Raw genomic sequence first — 23,764 nt, forward strand, 5'->3', positions numbered from 1 at the left:
GTGTGCATTGATAAAGTCATCTTCTTTCCTTTCTTCCCCTCTCCCCCTGCTTCCCCTTCTTCCACTCCCTCTCCCCTACCCCACCCTTCCTCCTTCTCCTTCTTATTTTATTTTCTTCCGGTGATATAGCACTTCCAGTAAGAAATCTCTCTGGACAAGTTTATATGCTAGGAAAATTTAATTTCATATTTCCCTTTCCTGGATATAACTGAGATTGATAATTATTTGGGCCTTTCTAATTGCAATATGATCTTTTTTATGCTAATAATATTGTTTGAGGTATTTCAGCCAAGGTTAGTGAAGTACACTGGAAATGATTTTTGTAAAACTTCACATATCATTCTTTTTGAAAAACATCATGTATTAAAGAAGAGCCATAAGGCGTATCAGTGTTAATTCCTAAATGGATAATTTATTAACTTGTTACCTTTTATTTGTTTCAGTCTCCCTGAATGAGGTTTCATTGCTAGTGGATACCACACACTTAAAGAGGTTTGGGTTATGGAAAAATAAGGATGATGATCACAGTAAAAGGAATCAAGCTATCCTTTTCCTTTGGGTCTCTGCAAATTATCTTCAAGAGATTCAGACCCAACTAGAAAACTCCATATTAAGCCAGCACTGTGAGTATATGAAATATTTCTATATTTCAGAATAACCTGAGAAGTCCTGTGTATAGTTTTCTTCTAAAACAATTTAATAGAATGTAGTTATTTCATTGAATTGAAATTAAGTAGACTTGATTAAAAATAATTTTAGCCCTTAATATTATACAAGGTAAATTATTTATTCTACACAATTTCTCCTGATAATTTTACTCAACCAAGAGAAATTATCTGGTAAAATAAAAGGAGTACTTTATCTTTTAGTCAGTTGCCATCCTTGGCTACCTTTCTTATGAATTTCTTGCCCTTGTTGCATAAAGAACTGTGGCAGCTAATCAATGGCAAAGTTAAATAAAATACAGAAATCTTTACCTTCAACATTTTCTTTAGTTTTTTAAAAAATGAAACCTAGTTACTTATATATATCATTTCTCTAAGACTGGATTGAATACTTTTCTGTATGTTCCCATAAACTGGTCTGTATATATGCATCTTAAACATCTCCCAGCTTTGTTTAGTTTTCAACTCCTAAAGGAGTCTAGTTTAGAATTGGGTAAATCAGATTAGTAAGCTTCTTTCTTACCTCTTTGATCTCTCTACCTTGCTGTCTCTACTCCCTTATATATTAAAGATGTTAAGTAGTGAATAAATTTTATACCTTTAATATTATAGTAGTCCCTCCCTTATCCATGGAGGATATATTCCAAGAACCCCAGTGGATGCCTGAAACCACAAATAGTACTGAACTCTCTATATATTATGTTTTTTTCCCTAGACATACCTACATACTTTCCTATACATATGAAATTTAATATACAAATTAGCTACACTAAGAGATTAACAATAATAAGTAAGAATAATTATAACAATATCCTGTAAGAAAAGTTACATGAATGTGTAACATCTTCTTGTGATTATGTGAGAAGAGGGAATGCTTATGTGATGACATGAAATGACGTGAATGACACAAGCATTTTGATGTAGTGTTAGCCTACTGTTGACCTTATGGCAACAGGCCAGAAAAAAGATCTGCTTCTGGACTGCTGTTGACCATGGGTAACTGTAACTGTGGAAAATGAAACCATGGATAAAGGAGGACTACTTAGTTACTTTGCTGTCCTACTTCCAAATTAATTGGGAGAATTCATGATTAAATAGCAGAGAAGTTGGGGGAATAAAGCTAGCCATTTATAATTATTATGGGTGGAGAGAATATAATTTGAGACGATTGTTGAAATGTTTGATGAAACAGAATGATTTTGAAGGAAGTGTTTGGTTGGTTGGAATAATTTTTTAATTGGTAGATTTGATAAATGGAGGAGGCTAGAGAAAAATAATTAGTTCCTTAGTTATCATTCATTCAATTATTCATACATTCATTAACAAATGCCAGGTAGTAGAGATACAGTAGCTAATGCCATTGTGAAGTTTCCATTTAATGCAGGAGGAGTTTAAAACTTGGGTTTTGAATCTAGGTTACTAATAGCCTGTTTGGGGATTTAATTTCCCTCGGTTATTAACTAACATACAAAATGCTGTTATTAATAATTAAATTATTTATAGTCCTCTTGAACTATAATACTTGATTAAAATTGATTTATTTTTTCTTTTATAGCAAAATCCAGTGAATTCATTTTTCTTGAGCTATACAATCCTATTTCGCAAAGAGAAGAATTGAAATTAAAAGATATTATGACAGAAATAAGTACAACCAGTGGAGAATTGGAACTTTCTTATCCATTGTCTTGGTTTCAGGCACTTCCTTTATTTCAGAACCTCTCTTCAAAAGAAAGTTCTTTTGTTCATTATTATTGTGCTTCGACTTATTCTTTTCCCGCTGTTGCTGCTGAAGAAATGAAGATGAAATCAGTGTCTCAGGTTAGCATCTGATTAATATAATTGTCAAGTTTTAGTAAAAACTTTTTCCCTGAAAATCAGGTGATTTCAAAATGCTGTGTTTTGTCCTAAGTGCTCAGGAGTCAACCTGAGAGAACTCTGAATACCAAATCTAAAATAGTCTTATTTTATTTTTAATTTATTTTATTTTTAAGTAAACTCTACACCCAATGTGGGGCTCAAACTCACAACCCCAAGATCAAGAGTCACATGCTTCACTGACTGAGCCAGCCAGATACCCCACAGCTAGAATAATTGAATCAATAAAATCAGTAATGATAACATGATTATTACCAAAGAATAAAATAAATACCCAAAATCTATATTGATGCAAATAAATTTCAGAATCAATGAATGGAAAATCCTGATGGTGGATAATTGACAGTTCTTTCTTAGGAAAGTATTTAACTAATAAATGTAAAAGGAATAAAAATTACAAAGCCACCATAGAAAAACCATAGTTAGGGGCACCTGGGTGGCTCAGTCGGTTGAGTTTCTGACTTCAGCTCAGGTCATGATTTCACAGTCCGTGGGTTTGGGCTCCGCATCAGGCTCTGCTGACAGCTCACAGCCTGGGGCCTGCTTTGTATTCTGTGTCTCCTTCTTTCTCTGCTCTTTCACTGCTCACACTCTGTTTCTCTCTCTTTCTCTCTCTCTCTCAAAAAAAAAAAAAAAATAAATAAATATATATATATATATATATATATATATAAATTAAAAAGAAAGAAAAACCATAGTTAATGATTGTTATAGGCAAGGCCCACCAAGAGATACTAAATTTAATGGGTAAAAACTTAAGGAGAAACAGGATATGTGCATAATCTCAAAGTTTCTCAACCAAAATATTTATTTATCACCAAAAGAAAAGTACTAACTTTACAGTGGAGAAATGTGGCAGATATCACCAGGAATAAGATACCGACATGGTGTACCTGTCACATAATACACTGAGAGGGTACATGACTTCTCTGGTATTTTCCCCAATATTGTGTAGCCTCAGTCTAATCATGAGAAAAATCAAACAAATTCAGTTTCAAAATAACTGACCAGTACTCTCGAAAATATCAAAGTCATGAAAGACAAGGAAAGACAGGAATTAAAGGGTACTGATACAGAAAAAAAGATATTAGTAAAAAAACTAGTGAGATCAGAATAAAGTCTCTAGTTTATGTTATTATTCCAATGTTAATTACTTAGTTTTGAAAATTGTACCGTGGTTATATAAGATGTTAATATTAGGGGAATCTAGGAGAGGCTTGTATATCTCTGCCAAATATATCTAGAAAGAAAGTTTTTAAAGTTTGCTATGACAAATATAAACTTTTTGTCTTTTAAATTTTATTTTGTCCTATTTATTGTATCTTTTGTTCATTTTGAATTGTAAAGTTTTCACATTGTTCTTTAATTATAGAGCCCAGATCTGTAACACTTCAAGTTAAACTTTGATCTTTGTATATACAATATGTTTTGATCAAGAGTGTTATTTTGATTCAGCTGTATCTTTGTAGAAACTCCAAATGTATAGATATAACTCATTGATATTGATTTAGTCACATTTTCTCATAGAAGTTTAGGTTTTGACTTCGTCCTTTTGAGAGCTAATGTGCATTTATGTATTTATAAGGAAATCTTTTTCTTTGCCATTTCTTGGCAGCCTTCAAATATGGATAGAGCCAAGCCTACTTACACCTTCCTACAGAAGCAAACTAGCGGTTGCTACTCACTTTCTATTACATCTAATCCAGATGAAGAATGGCGAGAAGTCAGGCACACGGGACCTGTTCAGAAGTACGTACTATTATAGGCTGTTTGTGATAGGTAGACACGTTAGTAGTTTTCAGGCATGTTGCTGATTTTAAGTAGTTTGACTTTTTCTTTTTAATTGAGGTATAGTTGACATACAATATTATATTAGTTTCAGGTGTATACCATAATGGTTTGACAATAGTTTGCCTTTGTAAATGTTTTGAGTTTTATTCTTAAAAAAATTTTTTTTTTTACATTTATTTATTTTTTGAGAGACATAGAGAGACAGAGCACAAGTTGAGGAGGGGCAGAGAGAGAAGGAGACACAGAATCTGAAGCAGGCTCCAGGCTCCGAGCTGTCAGCACAGAGCCTGATGCGGGGCTTGAACCCACAAACCGTGAGATCATGACCTGAGCCTAAGTCGGACACCCAACTGACTGAGCCATCCAGGCGCCCCAGTGTTTTGAGTTTTATTCTTACACTGATGGTTAGTGATAGAAATAATAATTTTTTATTTTAGAGAAAGTTAAAAACATTTATTAAGAAAACAGTGCCATTCCATTATTTTTAGTAAAGTATGCCTCAATTTAAGATACTTCGGAGTTTATCAGAACTTTCTTTTCTGAAGTTGCTATGTTACTCATATTTCCTCTTTTATATGTCTTCTTAGGGTGGTCAGGCAGAATAGGGATTCTGTGCATTTAAGGGTGACTTCTATTCTTCTGTGTGATTCTTTTTTTCTGTTAAAAAAAAAAGCGAGTGAAAGAATAGGATAGAAAATAGCCAATAAAATACTATCATATTAGCATTTAAAGTTTTCACATATTCTTATTTAAGTGCTTTGGTTGCCTAGATTAAATCAGTTGCAGTTGACTCCATCTTCTTGAATCTTTCTAGTTCAGGAAGTATAGTTATACCTTTATTTTTTACTACATTTGTGCAGTGAGGACCATCCTGTCTATTCCAAGATTATAGTTGGAAACTCACAACTGCTCTTCTGAGTTTTAAGAAAAGGTGCCAGAAGAAAGATGCCTAATTAGTTGTCATCTGTTTCCTACTTCTTTCTGGTTGTGTTGTAATTACTTGTTTCCTATATTCTGTTAAGTTTTACATTATAAGCACTTTATTATAAGGAAACTTGCTTCTCTGCTCCCTTGTTATTTCTGTATTGTTCGGCTGTTGGTGTAGACTAGCCACAAGTAGAAGAACATAGTTTTTGACTGCTTGCTCTTTTGAATGGAAAGGAACTAGTCTTGGGGATTCAAACTTAGAGTTGGAAGGTAGAGCACAGGAAAATCTTTCATGGTTTATTACATCAGTGTGTTGAAAGTTAAAAATTGTGCAGAAGAGAGACATCTTAGATGGCATTATAACTGAGACATAACGTATTGGTTAGACAAATATGAGACTAGGTCACATGGGAAGGACTGGAAATGAAAAGATAATGGAAGTACTATTACTAGCTTCTGAAAATAAAGGAAAATATAATTGCTTGTATCCTGTCAATTATTTTTACTCTGTACATTATAGTTATTGAATACACTGCCCTAGTATTGTTCCATATAACAAATCTCTTTGATACTAGAATTTTCACTACCAATGTGTTTTAACTTTAGTTTTACTTTTTTAAGGTTGATTGTATATCCTCCACCACCTACTAAAGGGGGATTAGGAGTAACTAATGAAGATCTGGAATGCTTAGAAGAAGGAGAATTTCTTAATGATGTAATCATTGATTTCTATCTTAAGTAAGTACAGTGATGAATGATCTCATTTGTTTTATCAGTTTTGATGTAAACTTTAAACTGCATGTCTATCACTGAAGTATTTTAACTCTAGCTAAAAGTAACCTGCCAACAATTCAGATTTTAGAAATTTTTGCCTGGGCGCCAGGGTGGCTCAGTTGGTTAGGTGTTCGACTCTTGAGTTCAGCTCAGGTCATGATCTCACAGTGGTGGGATTGAGCCCTGTGTTGGGCTCTGCGCCAACAGGGTGGAACCTGCCTGGGATTCTCTCTCTCTCTCAAAATAAATACATGTTGAAAAAATTGTTTTGTTTGCCTACCGAGGTTTTCTACAGTTGACTACTTCAGTTTGTATATACTCCAGAAGAGTTGCTATTTTTTGTTTGTTTTAGTTTTTGTTTATTTGTTTATTTTTTCTTATTTATACTTCTTAACTGTTGTATTACTGTGGTGAAGGAAGTATCTAAAAATTACAGATCACTTTGGGAAAGGAAAAGAAGCAACTCTGTAGTTATCTATTCTGTCTTCAAGTGCTGTAAGAGTTACCTGTCATTTAAAAAACCCATATCACTATGCCATTAAAAAATAATTTTCAACTTTGCATAGCTTAGTTGAAGGAATAGATAGGAAGGTTTTATAAACTTTGATGCAAAGTTTCTAGCCTGCATCTTTCCTGAGTCCTATTGTTTACATATACTAGCCTTATTCCAGTCACTCAGGCTCTGAATCTCTATCACTAGCCCTTCATCTCAGATCCTGTACATTTGATCTCTAGAAGTTTGATCTGGGTCTTTTTTAATATCTTATACCTAGGGCCTCCATGAATTAGGGGGTTTTCCAGCCTGTCTGGTAAGAACAGGCACTATTCTTGTCACTGGCTCATTCCCTCTCATCTTTTCAGGTAGTTCTCACCCCAGCATTTTCCTCACACACATGCAATGGTCATTCTTCTAAATACTTGAGGAGGACTCTGCAGATGTCTGGAGTTCTGTTTATCTACGACTCTTCCCTTTTTAGTATTCTGATCTGTAAATTCTAGCTGTCTTGGTCTCTCCTGACTTTCAGCATCTCAATGTGGAGTCTGCCACCTGGGTTACTCCTTCCTGTGCTGCCACCTGGAAACTACCAAAACAGTAAACTGGGGCATGAGTGGAGCTCACCTTGTTTATTTCTCATTTCTCAAAGACCACTCTTCTTTGTTGCCTGATGTCTAGTGTTTTGAAAACTATTGATTCACATGTATTTTGTGTGATTTTTCGCTTCTTTCATCCAGGTGGGTAAATCTGGTCCCTATTGTTCTGTCTTGGCTGGAAGCAGAAGTCTTCATCATCATTGACTCTTCACCCTTCCTTCCCTATCTGCATACTCAGTTGCCAATTTTAGTAGATTCTGTCTCTCAAATTCATTTATTCTTTTTCTTCTGTCATCATGATTTCCTAGTACTTCTTACCTGAATTGTTATTCTGTCTTTTTAACTAGTGTCCTTGTATTTTTTATCTCTGTTTTCCTGTGCATTAGGTGTATTATGACCACCAGTATTCTTCTTAAACCACTCTATGAATGCAGTTCCCATTAGAAACTTATAGTAATTTCTTATTACCTGTCAAAATGAGTTCAGACCATCTGGCTTTTGAGAGTCTTGATAATATGACACTAATCTATCTCTTTAGCCTTTTACACGTATTTCATAGTCCAGCAAAATTGAATTATAAACAGTTTACTAAACAAAGCCTATTCTTAGTCACTCTTCTGCCTTAATGCCCTGCTCTCTTGTTTCTTGGAAGACTTTCCTCTTTATCTCAACCTGTTGAAGTTTTATTCCTCTTTCATGGTTCCTCTCAAATGGTACCTTCCTCAAAACTTTTCCTGATCTTCTAAACAGATATTATTAATTCCCATAATACTCCACTTGCATCTTTTTTATGTTACTTATAATATTTTTCTTTATTTTTTTAATGTTTATTTAATTTTTTTTTAGAGAGAGGCAGAGCATGAGCAGGGGAGGGGCAGAGAGAGAGGGAGACACAGAATCCAAACAGAATCCAAAGCAGGCTCCAAGCTCTGAGCTGTCAGCATAGAGCCAGATGTGGGGCTCGAACCCATGAACTACAGGATCATGACCTGAGCCGAAGTCGGACACTTAACTGATTGAGTCACCCAGGCACCCCTTATTTTGCATTATTTTAAAGTTAGTTGGTGATTTTTATTTTTTTTTAAATTTTAATGTTTATTTATTTCTGAGACAGAGAGAGACAGAGCATGAGTGGGGGAGGGGCAGAGAGAGAGGGAGACACAGAATCCGAAGCAGGCTCCAGGCTCTGAGCTGTCAGCATAGAACCTGATGCGGGGCTTGAACTCACAAACCGTGAGATCATGACCTGAGTCGAAGTCGGTCGCTCAACCGACTGAGCCACCCAAGTGCCCCAGTTAGTTGGTGATTTTATGATCATTCTTATTCTAAAGGTTAAGCATCTTATGTCTTTTTTTTTTAATTTTTTTTTAATGTTTATTTATTTTTGAGAGAGAGAGAGAGACAGAGCGCAAGTTGGGGAGGGGCAGGGAGAGAGGGAGACACAGAATCTGAAGCAGGCTCTGAGCTGTCAGCACAGAACCCGATGTGGGGCTAGATGAACGGTGACATCATGATGTGGCCTGAAGTTAGAGGCTTAACCAAGTGAGCCACCCAGGCACCTCCATCTTACTTATTTTTGTATCCGTATAATAGTGCCAAATTTATATTTGGTGAGATGAACTGGATCATATTGTTAGTCTTTATATGTTTTATTAGAATTAACGAATACAATTCTATTCCTAATTTATTTCCAGTAGTACTTTTCTATATTTCCTATTCACTAAATTACCTGTTTCTCTGTCTCATTGACTTATTTTCAGAGAGGATTCTAACTTTAGTGTTGTTTTTTTAAATAATTTTTTAATGTTTTTATTTATTTTTGGGAGAGAGAATGCAAGTAAGGGAAGGGCAGAGAGAGAGAGAGAGAGAGGGAGGCAGAGAATCAGAAGCAGGCTCCAGGCTCTGAGCTGTCAGCACAGAGCCCAATGTGGGGCTTGAACTCAGGAACCGTGAGAAGATGACCTGAGCCAAAGTTGGATGGTTAATCGACTGAACCACCCAGGTGCCCCCTAACTTTAGGTTTTAAATGACTTTCTATTTATTTTTTAAATTAAGGTGTAACTTTCAAGTGGTAAAGTACATAAATCTTAAGTGTGCAGCTAGTGAATGTTCACAAATGTATGCACCCATAATATCATCATTTAGATCAAGGTAAAGAACATTTCCAGCACACCAGAAGCATCCTTTGTGTCTCCTTCCATGTAGCAAAGCCTGTCCATAACCACATTTAAAAAAATGTCAAGTTGTATTTGTCTTCTATGCTTTTTTTCTTAAAGCAATTACAAGGTCATTTTTGAATCTGCAGAGATTCAAAAGCAGAGTTAAGAATAGCAGAGTTCACTAATGTGAAGAGTTTAATCACTAAATGATTCAATTACAAGCTTATGTTGAAGAATTGTTTTAGTAGAAATGGACTCAGGATTTATATATTGGACATATCTCACAGTAATTTAAATTTTTCTATATTTATTTTAGGAGTGTCAGGGTTTCAATCTTATCTCTGTGTGGTATTTGATTAATATTTCCTTCTATACTCACTCCTCTGGATTGTAAGCTATATGGCAGCATGTATTAACCCCCCTTTCCCCATTTTATGTCTCTAATAGAATTATGGTGCTCTGCACATGTTAGGAATTTGATAAGTAATTGTTAAGTAAATGAGTTAATAAGTGGGCAATTTCTGCTTTAAACAATCTTGATGGAAGGTGAGGTAATAAAGAACAATTTTAGCTGGAATCTGAGCAGATTGCAAGATTGCTTTGAATCTAAGTGGTCATAAAAATGAAGATTTACAGAACACATAAGATAATTGGGGGAAGATTAGGTAAAATCTAAAAATAACTTACTTCTGTGGTTTTGCTATTTTACAGATATCTTATATTGGAGAAGGCATCAGATGAACTTGTTGAACGAAGTCACATTTTTAGTAGCTTTTTCTATAAATGCTTGACAAGAAAAGAAAATAATTTGACTGAAGATAATCCAAATCTTTCGTAAGTCAGTCTTTCAACGTACTTCAGTTTTAAGAGAAAAATATGCTGTGTTGATGCTCCTAGTAAAAAAAACTTCTTACAGTTTTTCCTAGAGTGATCAGTATTACCATTTGTGCAGGCCTTTCAGCTCTTTCTCACCCCACTGTTCTTTTCCCTATCAGAGGAGGCTGACTCTTGCAGGCTGCATTTCCAAGTGCGTGTTCTGTGGGGGACACTGGAAGTTGGAGGGCAAGGGAGGAAAAAGTCAGGTTATTTCTTTCTTAACCTCTTTGCATTGGGCAGTGATTTTGGCAGTGGCTCTATTTCCTCTATGGGTCCCATCTTATTTATTTATTTTTTAAGTTTATTTATTGAGAGAGAGAGAGAGAGAGCGAGGGAACAAGCATGTGTACATGTGAGGGGAGGGGCAGAGAGAGAATCCCAGGCAGGCTCCACATTGTCAGCGTGGCACTCAACACAGGGCTCAATGCGGGGCTCAAACCCAAGAATCGTGAGATCAGAACCTGAGCCGAAATCTAGAGTTGGATGCTTAACTGACTGAGCCACCCAGGTGCCCCTATATTTAACTTATTTGATGGCTTCCTGTTCTATTTTATGTATATAGAAATTGATGGTTGGTACCATGCATTTAATCTTATGTTTTGTTTTAAGATTACTAGTCATTATTTGGCATAGCCACCTAGAAACTGATGAAATGAAAGCAAGTGGATTCTGCTGTGGTTTTAAATTTTAACGTAATTTTTTAAAATTAGAAGTTACATGTTTGATCATATATAAAAGTAATATAAAACAGTGTTACATAAGTGGCATATTCCAGGGTAAGACATATATAAGGTACTAAGATACTATACTTCATATCTTATATATACACACACACACACACACAGTTGACCCTTGAACAACATGAATTTCAACCATGGGAGTCCATTTATATGCAGATTTTTTTGGATAAATACAGTACATGTATATACTGTAAATACTACAAATGTATTTTCTCTTCCTTATGATTCTCTCAACATTTTCTTTTCTTTAGCTTACTGTATTATAAAAATATATAATACATATACCACAAAATGTGTGTTAATTGGCTTTATGTTATCAGTAAAGCTTCTGGTCAACAGTAGGCTATTAGTAGTAGTTAAGGTTTGGGGATCCAAAAATTATATAGGTGGATTTTTAATTCCATGGCGAGGCTCAGTTCCCCTATCCCCTCACAGGTAAATACTTAGGTTAATGCTTGGCCTGATATATATGTAATTAGTTATCACACAAAGAATTTCTACAAATCAGTAAAAAAATAAGAAGATAGCCACAAAGCAGAGTGGTAAGGGGTATAAACCTTAATGGTAAATAAATCTCTGACAAGACACTCCAACTACTAGTGTAAGGGAATTGCAGCCTAAATGATGCACAAACTCATTACTATGGATTATGAGATGCTGAGAGATCTGGCTTCTGCCCGTCTCCCTACTCTCACCTCATGACATTCTTTCTCCTCACTTACCCTCCTTCAGCTCAGCCTTCCTCCTTTCAGTTTTCAAATATGCTAAGCTCTTTTCCTATTTTCTGACTGAAATTTCTTCTCCTGGCACTTTTTTTGTATTATAACATGGTTTGTGATCATTGGTTTGTTTGCTTGTCCTAAGGTTAAACTTCATGAGGTCATGGACTTTATCTGTCTTATTTTCTACTCTGTCCCAGTGCCTTTTGCTCAGTGCTTGTAACATACTAGGAACTCGAAAGAGAATAATAATATATTTTATTGAATGGGAGAGAACTCTTAGACATATAATTAAAGATCTTCCAAAGAGTTAGGAACTGAGAATAAGAGATTATATTGTGTTTCCCATAACCTCTCCCATTCTCCTTGTTCCATCTAGTGTCTAATATATCAATCAAATAAGTCCAGTATGATCAGGAAATCAAACACCAACGTAACAAAACAAAAGAAAACCAGGTGTCTATCTTTAAGATTTTCAAATGGAAAAGCAAATTAATAGGCTATGCACTATTTGAAAATAATTGTGCATAATCATTATAATGATTGGGTCATTCTGAAACAAAATTTAGTAAACATGTGACTTCTGATCATTTTATGAAGTTAAAGTCTACATAGTGTCTAATTCCTACCACCTTTTATTAGCTCATTCTAAATTCCATCTTCTCCTAATGTTTACTCCTGTGAGTATGGTTAAATATTCAGATGAACAGGGATGGGACAAAGATTTCTTTTCCTATATTACTTGGTATATAAATATAAAACAACTTATTTAATTCCTTGCATAAAAAGGAGGTTCTTGAGGGCGCCAAGGTAGCTCAGTTGGTTAAGCCTCTGACTTTGGCTCAGGTCATGATGTCACAGTTCATGGGTTTGAGCCCTGCATCAGGCTCTGTGCTGATAGCTCAGAGCCTGGAGCCTGCTTCAGATTCTGTGTCTCCCTCTCTCTGCCCCTCCCCCGCTCCAGCTCTGTCTCTCTTTGTCTCAAAAATACACATTAAAAAAAAAAAAAAATTCTTGGAGGCCCTGAGCCAGAAGTTACACACCACCTCTTTTCTAAAACTTTTTTTTAAGCAAGACTTTGAAAGTCTTTTTTAAGTTTTACTTTTTAAATGTTTATTTTTTTTAATTTTTATTTTAGACAGAGCATGAACAGGGAGAGGGGCAGAGGGGGAGAGAGAGAATCTTAAGCAGGCTTCATGGTCAGAGCCTGACGCTGGGCTCGATCCTATGACCCTGGGATCATGACCTGCGCCAAAATCAAGAGTTGAATGGTTAACCAACTGAGCCACTCAGGCACCCCCCTTAAAACTTTTTTTTGATATTCAAACTTGGTTTAATATCTTCCTTCCTTATTTTCCTGATAAGATAAAGAAAAGAAACAATTATTTGTGTGTCCTAGTTCTTTTCTAGGTGGCTTTTCTAAATGCTATAACATAATTCCTTTGTGTCCCTTATGACACTTATATTTTAGTCATGGTTTTTTTCTACCCTCTTCATTTTGTGAACTCCTTAAGGGCAGCATGGGTGATTTTTATTATTTATTCTTAAGAACCTAATAAATCTATGTTGAAGAAGTAAATGAAAGATGGATGAATAGTGTGTATTTTCAACTCATTGTCTTATAATTTCCTTATATATAAAATGAAAGGAGATGACTGTCATCTTTAAAAAAATCTAAGAATATATGCCTCATTCCTCCTGTTAACTTTAACACCTCCCTCATCACAGGTATAACACTTAGACAATTCTTTTAAGGTTTAATGATAATATTTTTATCATGCCCAGATGGAACTAAAGTAAATAAATAGGTTTAGCTGTTTACATACAGTTACTGAGCTATTTTTGGAGTCTATAAACCATTTTATAAATTGCTCCTTCTATTCTATCTATGACATTGTTTATAAACAGTCATTAAGTTTAACAACAATTAGAAATTAATGAAAGGAAATGAGTATTATATATCTTAATATGCGTTAAATATTATATATCTTGAAGAAGATGGTTAAGTAAACTGAATCTCACATTTTTCAGTGTATAAAAATGACTCCTGAAATCTGTATCTTCAATTTTTAATTTTTTATATGTAAAATACATGTATCTTTCATATTCCCAGAATGGCACAGAGGAGACATAAAAGAGTAAGAACATGGACTCGTCACATAAACATCTTTAACAAAGATTACATCTTTGTGCCTGTAAATGAGTCGTGAGTATTTCGGATTATTTAAAAACAAAATTGGAGAGTACAGAAAAAAATATTTTGTGCATTTTTAGATTAATAATCAGTAAAAGGTATGGGTATGCATCTCAAGTACTATGTTTAAATTTTCCAAAGAAGTAGCTAAAACTATGAGTGACTATATTAGATTTTGGTTTGACAAATGGTCATATTGTAAATATAGTAGAAAAAATAAAAATGACAAATGCCCATAAGACTGTAATGACTGAGACATTGAATTTTTCTCTTTTGGGCTCAAAAGAATTTCTTACTAAGTAAAAGATGAAAAGATTTTAGAATAAACCTTAAAATATTTAAGAGAACAAACTGTTTAAGCACTAACAGAAAAAAGATGATGCTATGAGTTTATTTATTAAAGCAGTTCTGGGGCGCCTGGGTGGCGCAGTCGGTTAAGCGTCCGACTTCAGCCAGGTCACGATCTCGCGGTCCGTGAGTTCGAGCCCCGCGTCAGGCTCTGGGCTGATGGCTCAGAGCCTGGAGCCTGTTTCTGATTCTGTGTCTCCCTCTCTCTCTGCCCCTCCCCCGTTCATGCTCTGTCTCTCTCTGTCCCAAAAATAAATAAACGTTGAAAAAAAAAAAATTAAAAAAAAAAAAGCAGTTCTTCAATAGGAAGCACTGATTATATGAAAGTAAATAAATTTGAAATAACTCAGATTTTACCCTAAGTAGTCTTACTACTCATTTAATTACTTTTGGAATGTGTGGTCCGTGTTATGTCAGATATTACATTGTTAATTGGTATGTTAATTGTTAATTGGTATGAAGTTTGTTTTACCCACTTTCTCAGCTGTAGATCCAAAACACATTGCTCTGCATTGTTTAGATTTCGTGTTACTAAGATTGTGTTTCTTTTTCAACAGATCTCATTGGTATCTTGCTGTCATTTGTTTTCCATGGTTAGAAGAAGCTGTATATGAAGATTTTCCACAAACTGTATCCCAGCACTCACAGGCTCAGCCATCTCAACATGACAACAAAATAATAGGTGGTAAACTTAATGTAGATACTGTTTTTAATGATGATGACAACAGTAGAATGATTGTAGTGAACAATATGAGGTTAAAAGATGGTGTGTGTGTATATATATATATTTTTTTTTTTTTTTTTTTTTAGGGAGGGAGGGAAGGAGAGAGAGAGAGAGAGAGAGAGAGACAGACAGACAAAGGGGGAGGGACAGAAGGAGCCAGAGAGAGAATCTGAAGTAGGCTCCATGCTCAGCACAGAGTCCAGTGTGGGGCTCGATCTCACAACCATGAGATCACGAACTGAACTGAAATCAAGAGTTGGATGCTTAACTGACTGAACTACCCAGGAGCCCTGGTGGTAGTATTTTTTTTTTTAATGAAACTAGTAGAAAGAATAAGAAATCTGAAATTTTCATATAGATGCCCAACCTCACGTATAGACAAAATGTAATTCTTAAGTTATAATGTTATGTCAAGTTTTATCGTAGCATTTTTTATAAAATAATCTTGCTAACATGACTAAGAATTCATACTATGGATCTTCAGGCATAGACCAGTTCAGGTCTTTGGCCTCCTTTGTTAAGTTTATTCCTAGGTATTGTATTCTTTTTTTTTTACTAGTAAAGAAACTAAACCAATTATCAAAAACCAAAGAAAAAATCAATGACCAGATAAATTCACAGATGAATTCTACCAAACATGTAAAGAAGAGTTAGTGTCTACTGTCTTCAAACTATTCCCCCCCGCCAAAAAAAAAGAAGAGAGGCTTCCAAATTGGTTCAATGAGGCCAGCATTACTCTGATACTGAAGCCAGACAAAGACACTAAAAAACAAGAAAACTACAAGCCAATATCCCTGATGAACACAGAAGGAAAAGTCATCAGCAAAATATTAACAAACTGAATCCAAAACTACATTTAAAGACAGTTAAGTGGGATTTATTCCAGCTATGAAAGGATGGTTCAGTATCTGCAAATCAACCAACGTGACACATCACATTAACAAATTAAAGGATAAAAACCATTTGCTCATCTTAAAAGATGCAGAAAAAGGATCCATTCATGATAAAAACTCCCAACAAAGTGGGTTTAGAGGGAACATAGTTCAGCAGCATCATAAAGCCCATGAATGACAACCCATACCTAACATCATACTTATGGAGAAAAGCTAAAAGCTTCTCCTTTACGATCAGGAACAAAGATGTCCACTGTCACCACTTTCATTCAACATAGTACTGAAGTCCAGCAATTAGACAAGAAAATAAAGAAAAGGCAACCAAATTGGTAAGGTAGAAGTAAAATTGTCACTATTTGCAGATGACATGATACCATATATATATATATATATATATATATATATATATATATATATTCTTTTTAGTGCAATTGTAAGTGGAATTGTTTTCTTAATATCTCTTTCTGCTACTTTGTTATTAGTATATAGAACTGCAACAAATTTCTGTACATTAATTTTGTATCTTGCAACCCTACTGAATTAATGTATTTTAAGAGTTTTTTGGTGGTGAAATCCCACATTTTTTCTCAATTTAAATGAACACATTTCTTGTTAATGCTAGTAAACTGACTAGGTTTACTTAAAATTCTTAAAATTCTTACTTAAACTTCAGGTCTCTTAAACTTCTTCCATGATTTTTCTTATGTTACAACCCAAATGTTAATTCAGTAAGCAAATAAGCCTACTTATTTTGAGAAAAAAAGAAAATTACATGTTTTATAGCTGTAGTCTAAGCAGTAGGCAGAATATTAATAGCCATTGCCATTACTACTGGTCCAAACCACATCTAAATACTTGATATTAGATATAAAATAAGCACTCATTATTGCTTTATTATTTCTAACTAGATAATGATGTACATACTACTTCAACACTGTCCTTGGGCACAGAGGATTCCCAAGTAAGTGTGTTCTTTATAGATATGAAAGAAGGAATCTTTTCTATTGTTATTTTTTAGTTTTTATTTCATTTATTTCCACCCTGGTCTTTATTATTTCCTTCCTTCTACTACCTTTGGGCTTTGTTGGATCTAACTTTTCTAGTTTCTTTAGGTGTAAGGTTAGATTGTTTATTTGAAATTTTTCTTATTTGTTGAGGTATGCCTATATCACTATAAACTAACCTCTTAGAACTGCTTTCATAGCATCCCAAAGATTTTGGTCTAATGTGTTTTCATTTGTTGCCATGTAGTTTTGTGATTTCCTCCTTGAGTTCTTTGTTGACCCATTGGTTGTTTAATAGGTTTAGTGTCCACATTTTTAGGTTCTGTTAACTTTTCTTTTTCTTTTTTCTTTTTTTCTTTTCTTTTTTTTTTTTTTTGAATGTTTATTTTTGAGAGAAAGAGAGAGACAGAGCAAGAGCGGGGGAGGGAGGGGCAGAGAGAGAGGGAGACACAGAATCCAAAGCAGGTTCCAGGCTCTGAGCTGTCAGCACAGAGCCTGAGGCGGGGCTCGAACTCACCAGCCGTGAGATCATGACCTGAGCCGAAGTCAGACACTCAACCGACTGAGCCACCCAGGCACCCCTAACTTTTCTTTTATGGACTTCCAAACTGTTATGTATGGTCTAGATTTGGGGTCTTAATTGATTAATGTAGCCACCTAGCGATTTTTTTTTTTTTTGTATGTATAGACAGTAGCAGCCTTGCTATCCTGGCAGAGGCTTATGTCTTTATTGTTACTGGTATAGGGTGGGCAGAAGAAAGGAAGTTTCCTTTTCTGTTCTAACAGTGGCACAATAGGAGACCTTCTTCTTGCTTGTACAACAGTCTTCCCAAATTAAGTTCCTTAGACCAACTGTTGTAAGATGCAGAGTATGATAAAAAGGATTGTAAGGTCAGTTAAGTTGGTTAAACCCTGTGTCCTGTTCATCTCTTAAAGATTCACTGTTACATTAGAATAATAAAGGTACTAAGAAGTTATGCATTAAAGAATCTGCTTAAGTTCGGCCTGTTGTTTCCCAGATTTGTCTCCAGTGACATCATATATTGAGTTAGAGAATGTATGTAAAGGCAGGTTAAATTAACTTGTTTATCTTTGCTTGAGATGGTAACTCTGAATAGAAGTAATTAAAGTTCTAGGTTGTTTTTTAGGCTATGTCAAAGTTCTAGAACTTCTTGAAGCTACATGTAAAAGTATAAGATATTGTTTCACTAGTATAAGAAAATAAATCAATGAATTTCTGAAAAAACAACATTGGCTCACTTTAGATGATGAAAAGGACTCTTGAAATTTTAATTTCAAGTATTTCAAACATTTTAAAGATTAACTGAACACTAATGTATTCAAACTGGTTTTAATTGCAAAGCCATAAAAATTCCTGTTTTATTTCAGAGTACCGAGACAAATATATCAGTACCAGTACCAAAGAAAATGTGTAAAAGGTAGGTACATGCTATAATAATAGTTTTCTCAGATATTTAAGTTTAATTCATGTACAAGTATGTACATCTTGATTTCTTCTTTTGATTTTCATAGGCCATGCATTCTCATACTAGATTCCTTGAAAGCTGCTTCTATACAAAACACAGTTCAGAATTTACGAGAGTAAGTAACGACAATTTTTCTCTCAGTCTGTTATCTAAAATCTCAATAATTTTGAAGCTACGATATTTAAGAATTACTGAAAAGACTATCAGGAATTATATTTTATTATGTATTTAGATGAGGTCTACAATCTAATCAATAATAAACATCCCCTATTGTATGTTAATATTAAAGCACTAATATTTCTCAGATAATAACTTGTATATATTGAAAGTAAAATCAAAATTTGTATTTATAACTGAACAAAAAGCATAATTTTACAAAGGAGTGTTGCAGCTATTAGTGGTTGTCAAAAGTATCATTTTAGAGAAAATAAGAACTCTTTCACCTTTTTATTACTTCTGTGTGTATATATTGGGGAGCCTGGCTGTCTCAGTTGTAGAGCAAGCGTGTGACTCTTGATCTCAGGGTCTTGAGTTTAAGCCCCATGTTGAGTGTGGAGCTTACTCAAAAAAAAAGGGGGGTTGGTATTTGTGTGTATATATAAGTGTGTGTGTGTATATGTATGTGTGTAATTTTGTAATTACTGTAGGATCTGGAAACAACTGGGAACTCAAGTTTTAAAGTAATTTATTAGTTTAGTAATTAACAAATTTAGTAATTTGTTAGTAATATAAATGAGCTTATGTGTGTGAGTTATGAAAGTTGGATTGTTGAAAAAAGTCTAGCTTTTAGTTAGAAACTCAGATGATTGTCTTTTAAATAGCAACCCTTGAAGCCTCACATATTATAATTTGTACTGTTAAACTTGGAAATTTGACTTGAGGCAACACATTTGGTAGCAAATATTTTCCATCTTTGTGTTGAATAATAGTAAAGAGATTTCTACTAGAGTCACTCTACTTTTTTGATGATTCAAGGTATTTAGAAGTAGAGTGGGAAGTTAAACGAAAAACTCATCGTGAATTCAGCAAAACAAACATGGTGGACCTATGCCCTAAAGTTCCTAAACAAGATAATAGCAGTGATTGTGGAGTATATTTACTGCAGTATGTGGAGAGCTTCTTTAAGGTATGTAGAAATTCTTTATTCACAGTTACCAGCATATAATTACAAATTACTGGGCAAACAAAGAAGCAAAATATTACAGGTAATCAAGAAAGAAAAAGTAAATCACATATAATCCAGATATTAGAGTTATTTAATGGATAAGAACTTTAAAATGATTTGAATAATACGTTAGAGAGAATAGAGTGAACAAAATGGATGAAAAGATGGAACCTGCTAAAAAAGATCACGTGGGTATTCTACAGCTAAAATTTCATAATAACATATCTGAAATTAAGAATTTATTGGCACTGGGGTGCCTGCATGGCTCAGTTGGTTAAGCATCCTTCTTCGACTCAGGTCATGATCTCAAGCCCTGTGTCGGGCTCTGTGCTGACAGCTAGCTCAGAGCCTGGAACCTGTCTTCAAGATTCTGTGTCTCCCTCTCTTTCTGTCCCTCCCCTGCTCAGGTTGTCTCTCTCTCTCTCTCTCTCTGTCTCAAAAATAAATAGAACATAAGAAAAAAAAAAAGAATTTATTGGGACTTGTGATGAATACTCGGCGTTGTATGCAAGTGATGAATCACTAAATCCTACACCTGAAATTAATATTATACATATATTAACTAACGAATTTAAATAAAAACTTGGAAGAAAAAATAGGAACTTATTGCTTGAGTTTAATAGCAGACTTGGATGTAGCAGAAGACAGGATTAGAATTAAAAAAAAAAAAAAGAGCAATAGGGGCACCTGGGTGGCTCAGTTGGTTAAGCATCTGGCTCTTCATTTTGGCTCAGGTCACAATCTCACAGTTTGTGGGTTCAAGCTCCACGTTGGGCTCTGCACTGACAGTGTGCAGCCTGCTTGCGATTCTCTCTCTCTGCCCTTCCCCTGCTCACTGTCTCTCTCTCAAAATAAATAAACTTCTATAAATGAGTAAATAAATAACAAATAAATAGGGCAATAGAAAGTATTCAACTGTATTTGAGAGAGAAAAAAGAACATAAAGAACAGAATAGACAAGTGTGATGTGAGTAAAAAATTTGAATTTACATGTAATTGGAGTTCCAGAAAGGTTGGAAGAGAAAGGCAGACAAAAATTTGAAGGAAAAATTTCAAAACTAAAAGACCCATATATTCAAGAAACTCAGAAAGCCATAAGCTAGATGAGTACAGTGACAAGCATGAGTGTTCTTTTCTAGCTCATCAGCCATGCTATAGGTAACAGTATTGAAGACATTTTAAAAGCAAGGGACCACTCTTTGCTTTTTAAACCGTCAGCTCATTACTTCAGTCATTACCAGGGTTACTTGTGAGGCCCCTCTCCTCTCTCTGGAGGTCAGGGAGGCGAGACTGAAAGTTCCAACTCTCTAATTACATTGTTGGTTGTCTTGGCAACCAGCCCCATTTTTTTTTGGTGTGGTGTTACGAAGGTGGGTACAGAAGCAGGGTATTTTTGACTAGAAGCTTGCTTGGAGAATTCTTTTTTTTCATATTTATTTTCTTTATTCTGAGAGAGCATGAGTGGGTGAGAGGCAGAGACAGAGAGACAATCCCAAGCAGGCTCTGCACTGTTAGTGCAGAAGCCAGCACGGGGCTCCTTACCACCCCCTGCCCAAACCATGAGATCATGACCTGAGCCGAGATCAAGATTTGGACAATTAACTGACTGAGCCACCCAGGTGCCCCTTGCTTGGAGAATTCTTAAAGGTACTTTCAGCATGTGAGGGTTATAGTATACAGTTGGAACTTTTGATATAATTGGGGAGGAATGATAATATATAGTTTTAGGTGAATTGTATAGTATGTGAATTCTATCTCAGTAAAGCTGCTATTTTAAAAAGTTAGCAATTTTTCAGGGTGCCTGGCTGGCTTAGCCAGAAGAGCATGTGACGCTTGATCTCAAAGTCATGACTTTGAGCCCCATGTGGGGTGTAGAGAGGACTTAACTTAAAATAAAAAGCTAAAAAAAGTTAGGAATTTTTCATTTCTTGTAAAATGAAACTAAAACAAGTTTGAATTGTCCTGCTAAAGGGATTTCATTTTCTTTTCTCTCATTAGGATCCTATTGTTAATTTTGAACTTCCAATTCATTTGGAGAAATGGTTTCCTCGTCATGTAATAAAGACCAAACGGGAAGATATTCGAGAGCTCATTTTGAAACTTCATTTACAGCAACAGAAGGGCAGCAGTAGCTAGTTAATCTGTACAAACATGACACAGATGTCCTATAAGATTACTGGAAAGCTGCTTACCAGCATTTGTGTTAGTCAGCTCACAGAGAAGAAAATAACTTGTGGTAGTTTTATAAGTCATTGAACATTATTTAAAATAAATAAGATATATTATTAGATTGTTGGGATCTGGTAGATGTAGTGGAAAATGGGGGTGATATAGAGAAACTTATTAGAAATTAAACTTTCATAAATATTTGATATTTTTCTGATCAAATTTGCTTCTGATTATGCAATAGCATATGTAAATGTGGGAATGTTTTTGTAGATAATAAAACCAAGTGATCTGTACTTCCATATAACTGGGAGTTGAGGGGAGTTAGGTCCTCCCTGGTGCCAGCCCCAGTGCTTGTCACATTTGTTGACAAGTCACATTATATTGTAATACTATTCTTTGCGGCTCAAGCATGCAATATGAATACTATGTATTTTTTTAAAGAAGAATTTAGTATTAAGGCTTCAGAAAATGCCATTTACGGCATCCTTTCTGTATAGTGTAAAAGAAGACATGATGTTAGGAAGATGATTGAAATTGACTCTTTCAAAGCGCAGCTTATTTTTCTCAGTTGCTAAATGGAATTGTTACTCTGCTGTGATTGTTACATGTTTTCTTTTTCTTTTGATGTCATATATGGGGATCTGGGAAATTAGTTCATTCATTCAGAATGAAACTTGGAACAAAAAAAATTTAGCTACCCAAAATAGGTTTTTACAATGACATACGTAGCTCAACATAGTTCTTTGAGGTAATAGCTATATCAATATTGACTTCTATCCTATTCTGATATCCTAGAATATACGTACACACTTTCTGTAAGTATCAAAGATAAAATTGATGTCCTCATAACTTTAATTAAAGAATACCCTCAAAATCTTATTTATTAATTGTTAGAACTAAATATATAATTTTATAGCTCTGTTTACCCAGTATTTATCTGCAAAGTCAGATTGCTCGAATGGCTTTTATATTTTTAAATTGTAGTTTTTAGAGACCTATGATCCCTATGAAGCATAAGTTTTTATTAAATGTTTAGGGAACAGTTTTGAATTCATGTGATGATGGTGGTATTATATGTGATTAAACACTTTACAACCTTTTAATGTTATCAGGAAAATTTTGAGGGGAAAATTATATTGTATTTTCTCAGATTAAAAAACCATGTTTTTTAAGAATATTATTTTAATCTTCTGTTTTAAGTATCTCTTGGATTTATATTGTTAACTGTATATAAGGCAGTGAAGCAAAGGCAATTTAAGATGAAGCTAAAAATTGGAACATTTTATTTCAAAATCATGTGAATTTGAAGTTGTCAGTTAAGCCTCAGTATTTTTGAATTTTTGTTAATCTTGTCACCATCTTTATATTTTTAAAGATATTTGTCTTTTGGGGATTTCTCAGAAAGATGATTATAATTACATGATTTTATTCCCAGTATGTGTGTGTATGGGAGGGGATTTTTTTTAAATGACTATTAATTATTTTGTACATCTAACTTTGGGAAAGCAAGTATGTAATACATCTTCATATGACTTCTTAACTTTTGTGTTTGTATGTTTTTCAAAGGTACCACTGTCCTTTATCATGTTTTGAAGATTGTTTAAAATTCATTTTCCTAAATTCATGTGGAAATAATGTGTTGAGAATATCAACATTTTATATTAAACATGTTTCCAATTCATCAAATTAAGGTGTAATTTTCCTTTCTTAAGAATCATGAGCCATTCTTGGAAATAAATTGTTGAATTTATAATACCCAGTGCATCTCCAATAACTGATGGTTAGATGAATTTTTCTTTCTGCCTTAACAAGCATATAGTTAATTTGATTGTTCAGGAGACATTTTTGGAGCATGTACTATTAGCAGGCAGTTTGCTAGGTACAAAACAATGAACCACAGCTTTTATTCCTGAGTCATTTATAGCTAATGGGAGAAATGGACATATACATAGTTTTAATATTACTGGTAAAAACGATCATAGAGTTTCTTGGGGGCTCAGGAGGGAATTCAGCCTTGCTGCATGTGTGTGTGTGTGTGTGTGTGTGTGTGTGTGTGTGTGAGAGAGAGAGAGAGAGAGAGAGAGAGAGAGAGAGAGGTGGCGGGGGAGAGAGAGAGTGAGATGTGGTAGAGAGGTAGTAAGAGGGTTGTCACTGGACAGGGA

General features: G+C 34.6%; 1 protein-coding gene across 7 annotated transcripts in view; it reads left to right on the forward strand.

The window, feature by feature from the left end:
- Nucleotides 1–23,288, forward strand: part of SENP7 (SUMO specific peptidase 7) — a 153,280-nt gene extending 129,992 nt beyond the window's left edge. For 6 of the 7 annotated variants that reach the window (XM_047100010.1, XM_047100012.1, XM_047100013.1 and 3 more), the window contains 12 exons: nucleotides 444–623; nucleotides 2,221–2,483; nucleotides 4,156–4,289; nucleotides 5,880–5,996; nucleotides 9,995–10,117; nucleotides 13,732–13,824; nucleotides 14,718–14,842; nucleotides 16,686–16,738; nucleotides 18,171–18,220; nucleotides 18,315–18,383; nucleotides 19,244–19,394; nucleotides 21,432–23,288. In XM_047100010.1, the coding sequence (XP_046955966.1) occupies nucleotides 444–623; nucleotides 2,221–2,483; nucleotides 4,156–4,289; nucleotides 5,880–5,996; nucleotides 9,995–10,117; nucleotides 13,732–13,824; nucleotides 14,718–14,842; nucleotides 16,686–16,738; nucleotides 18,171–18,220; nucleotides 18,315–18,383; nucleotides 19,244–19,394; nucleotides 21,432–21,569 (1,496 nt within the window). In that variant the 3' untranslated portion in view covers nucleotides 21,570–23,288. The remainder of the gene's footprint in view (nucleotides 1–443; nucleotides 624–2,220; nucleotides 2,484–4,155; nucleotides 4,290–5,879; nucleotides 5,997–9,994; nucleotides 10,118–13,731; nucleotides 13,825–14,717; nucleotides 14,843–16,685; nucleotides 16,739–18,170; nucleotides 18,221–18,314; nucleotides 18,384–19,243; nucleotides 19,395–21,431) is intronic. The other variant, XM_047100011.1, reaches the window with a different exon arrangement.
- The last annotated feature ends 476 nt before the right edge of the window (nucleotides 23,289–23,764 follow it).

Source organism: Lynx rufus, unplaced genomic scaffold (genome assembly GCF_022079265.1).
Source record: "Lynx rufus isolate CCGP_SWC_20201006 ecotype Redwood Valley unplaced genomic scaffold, mLynRuf1.p SCAF_5, whole genome shotgun sequence".
Lineage (NCBI taxonomy): Eukaryota > Metazoa > Chordata > Mammalia > Carnivora > Felidae > Lynx > Lynx rufus.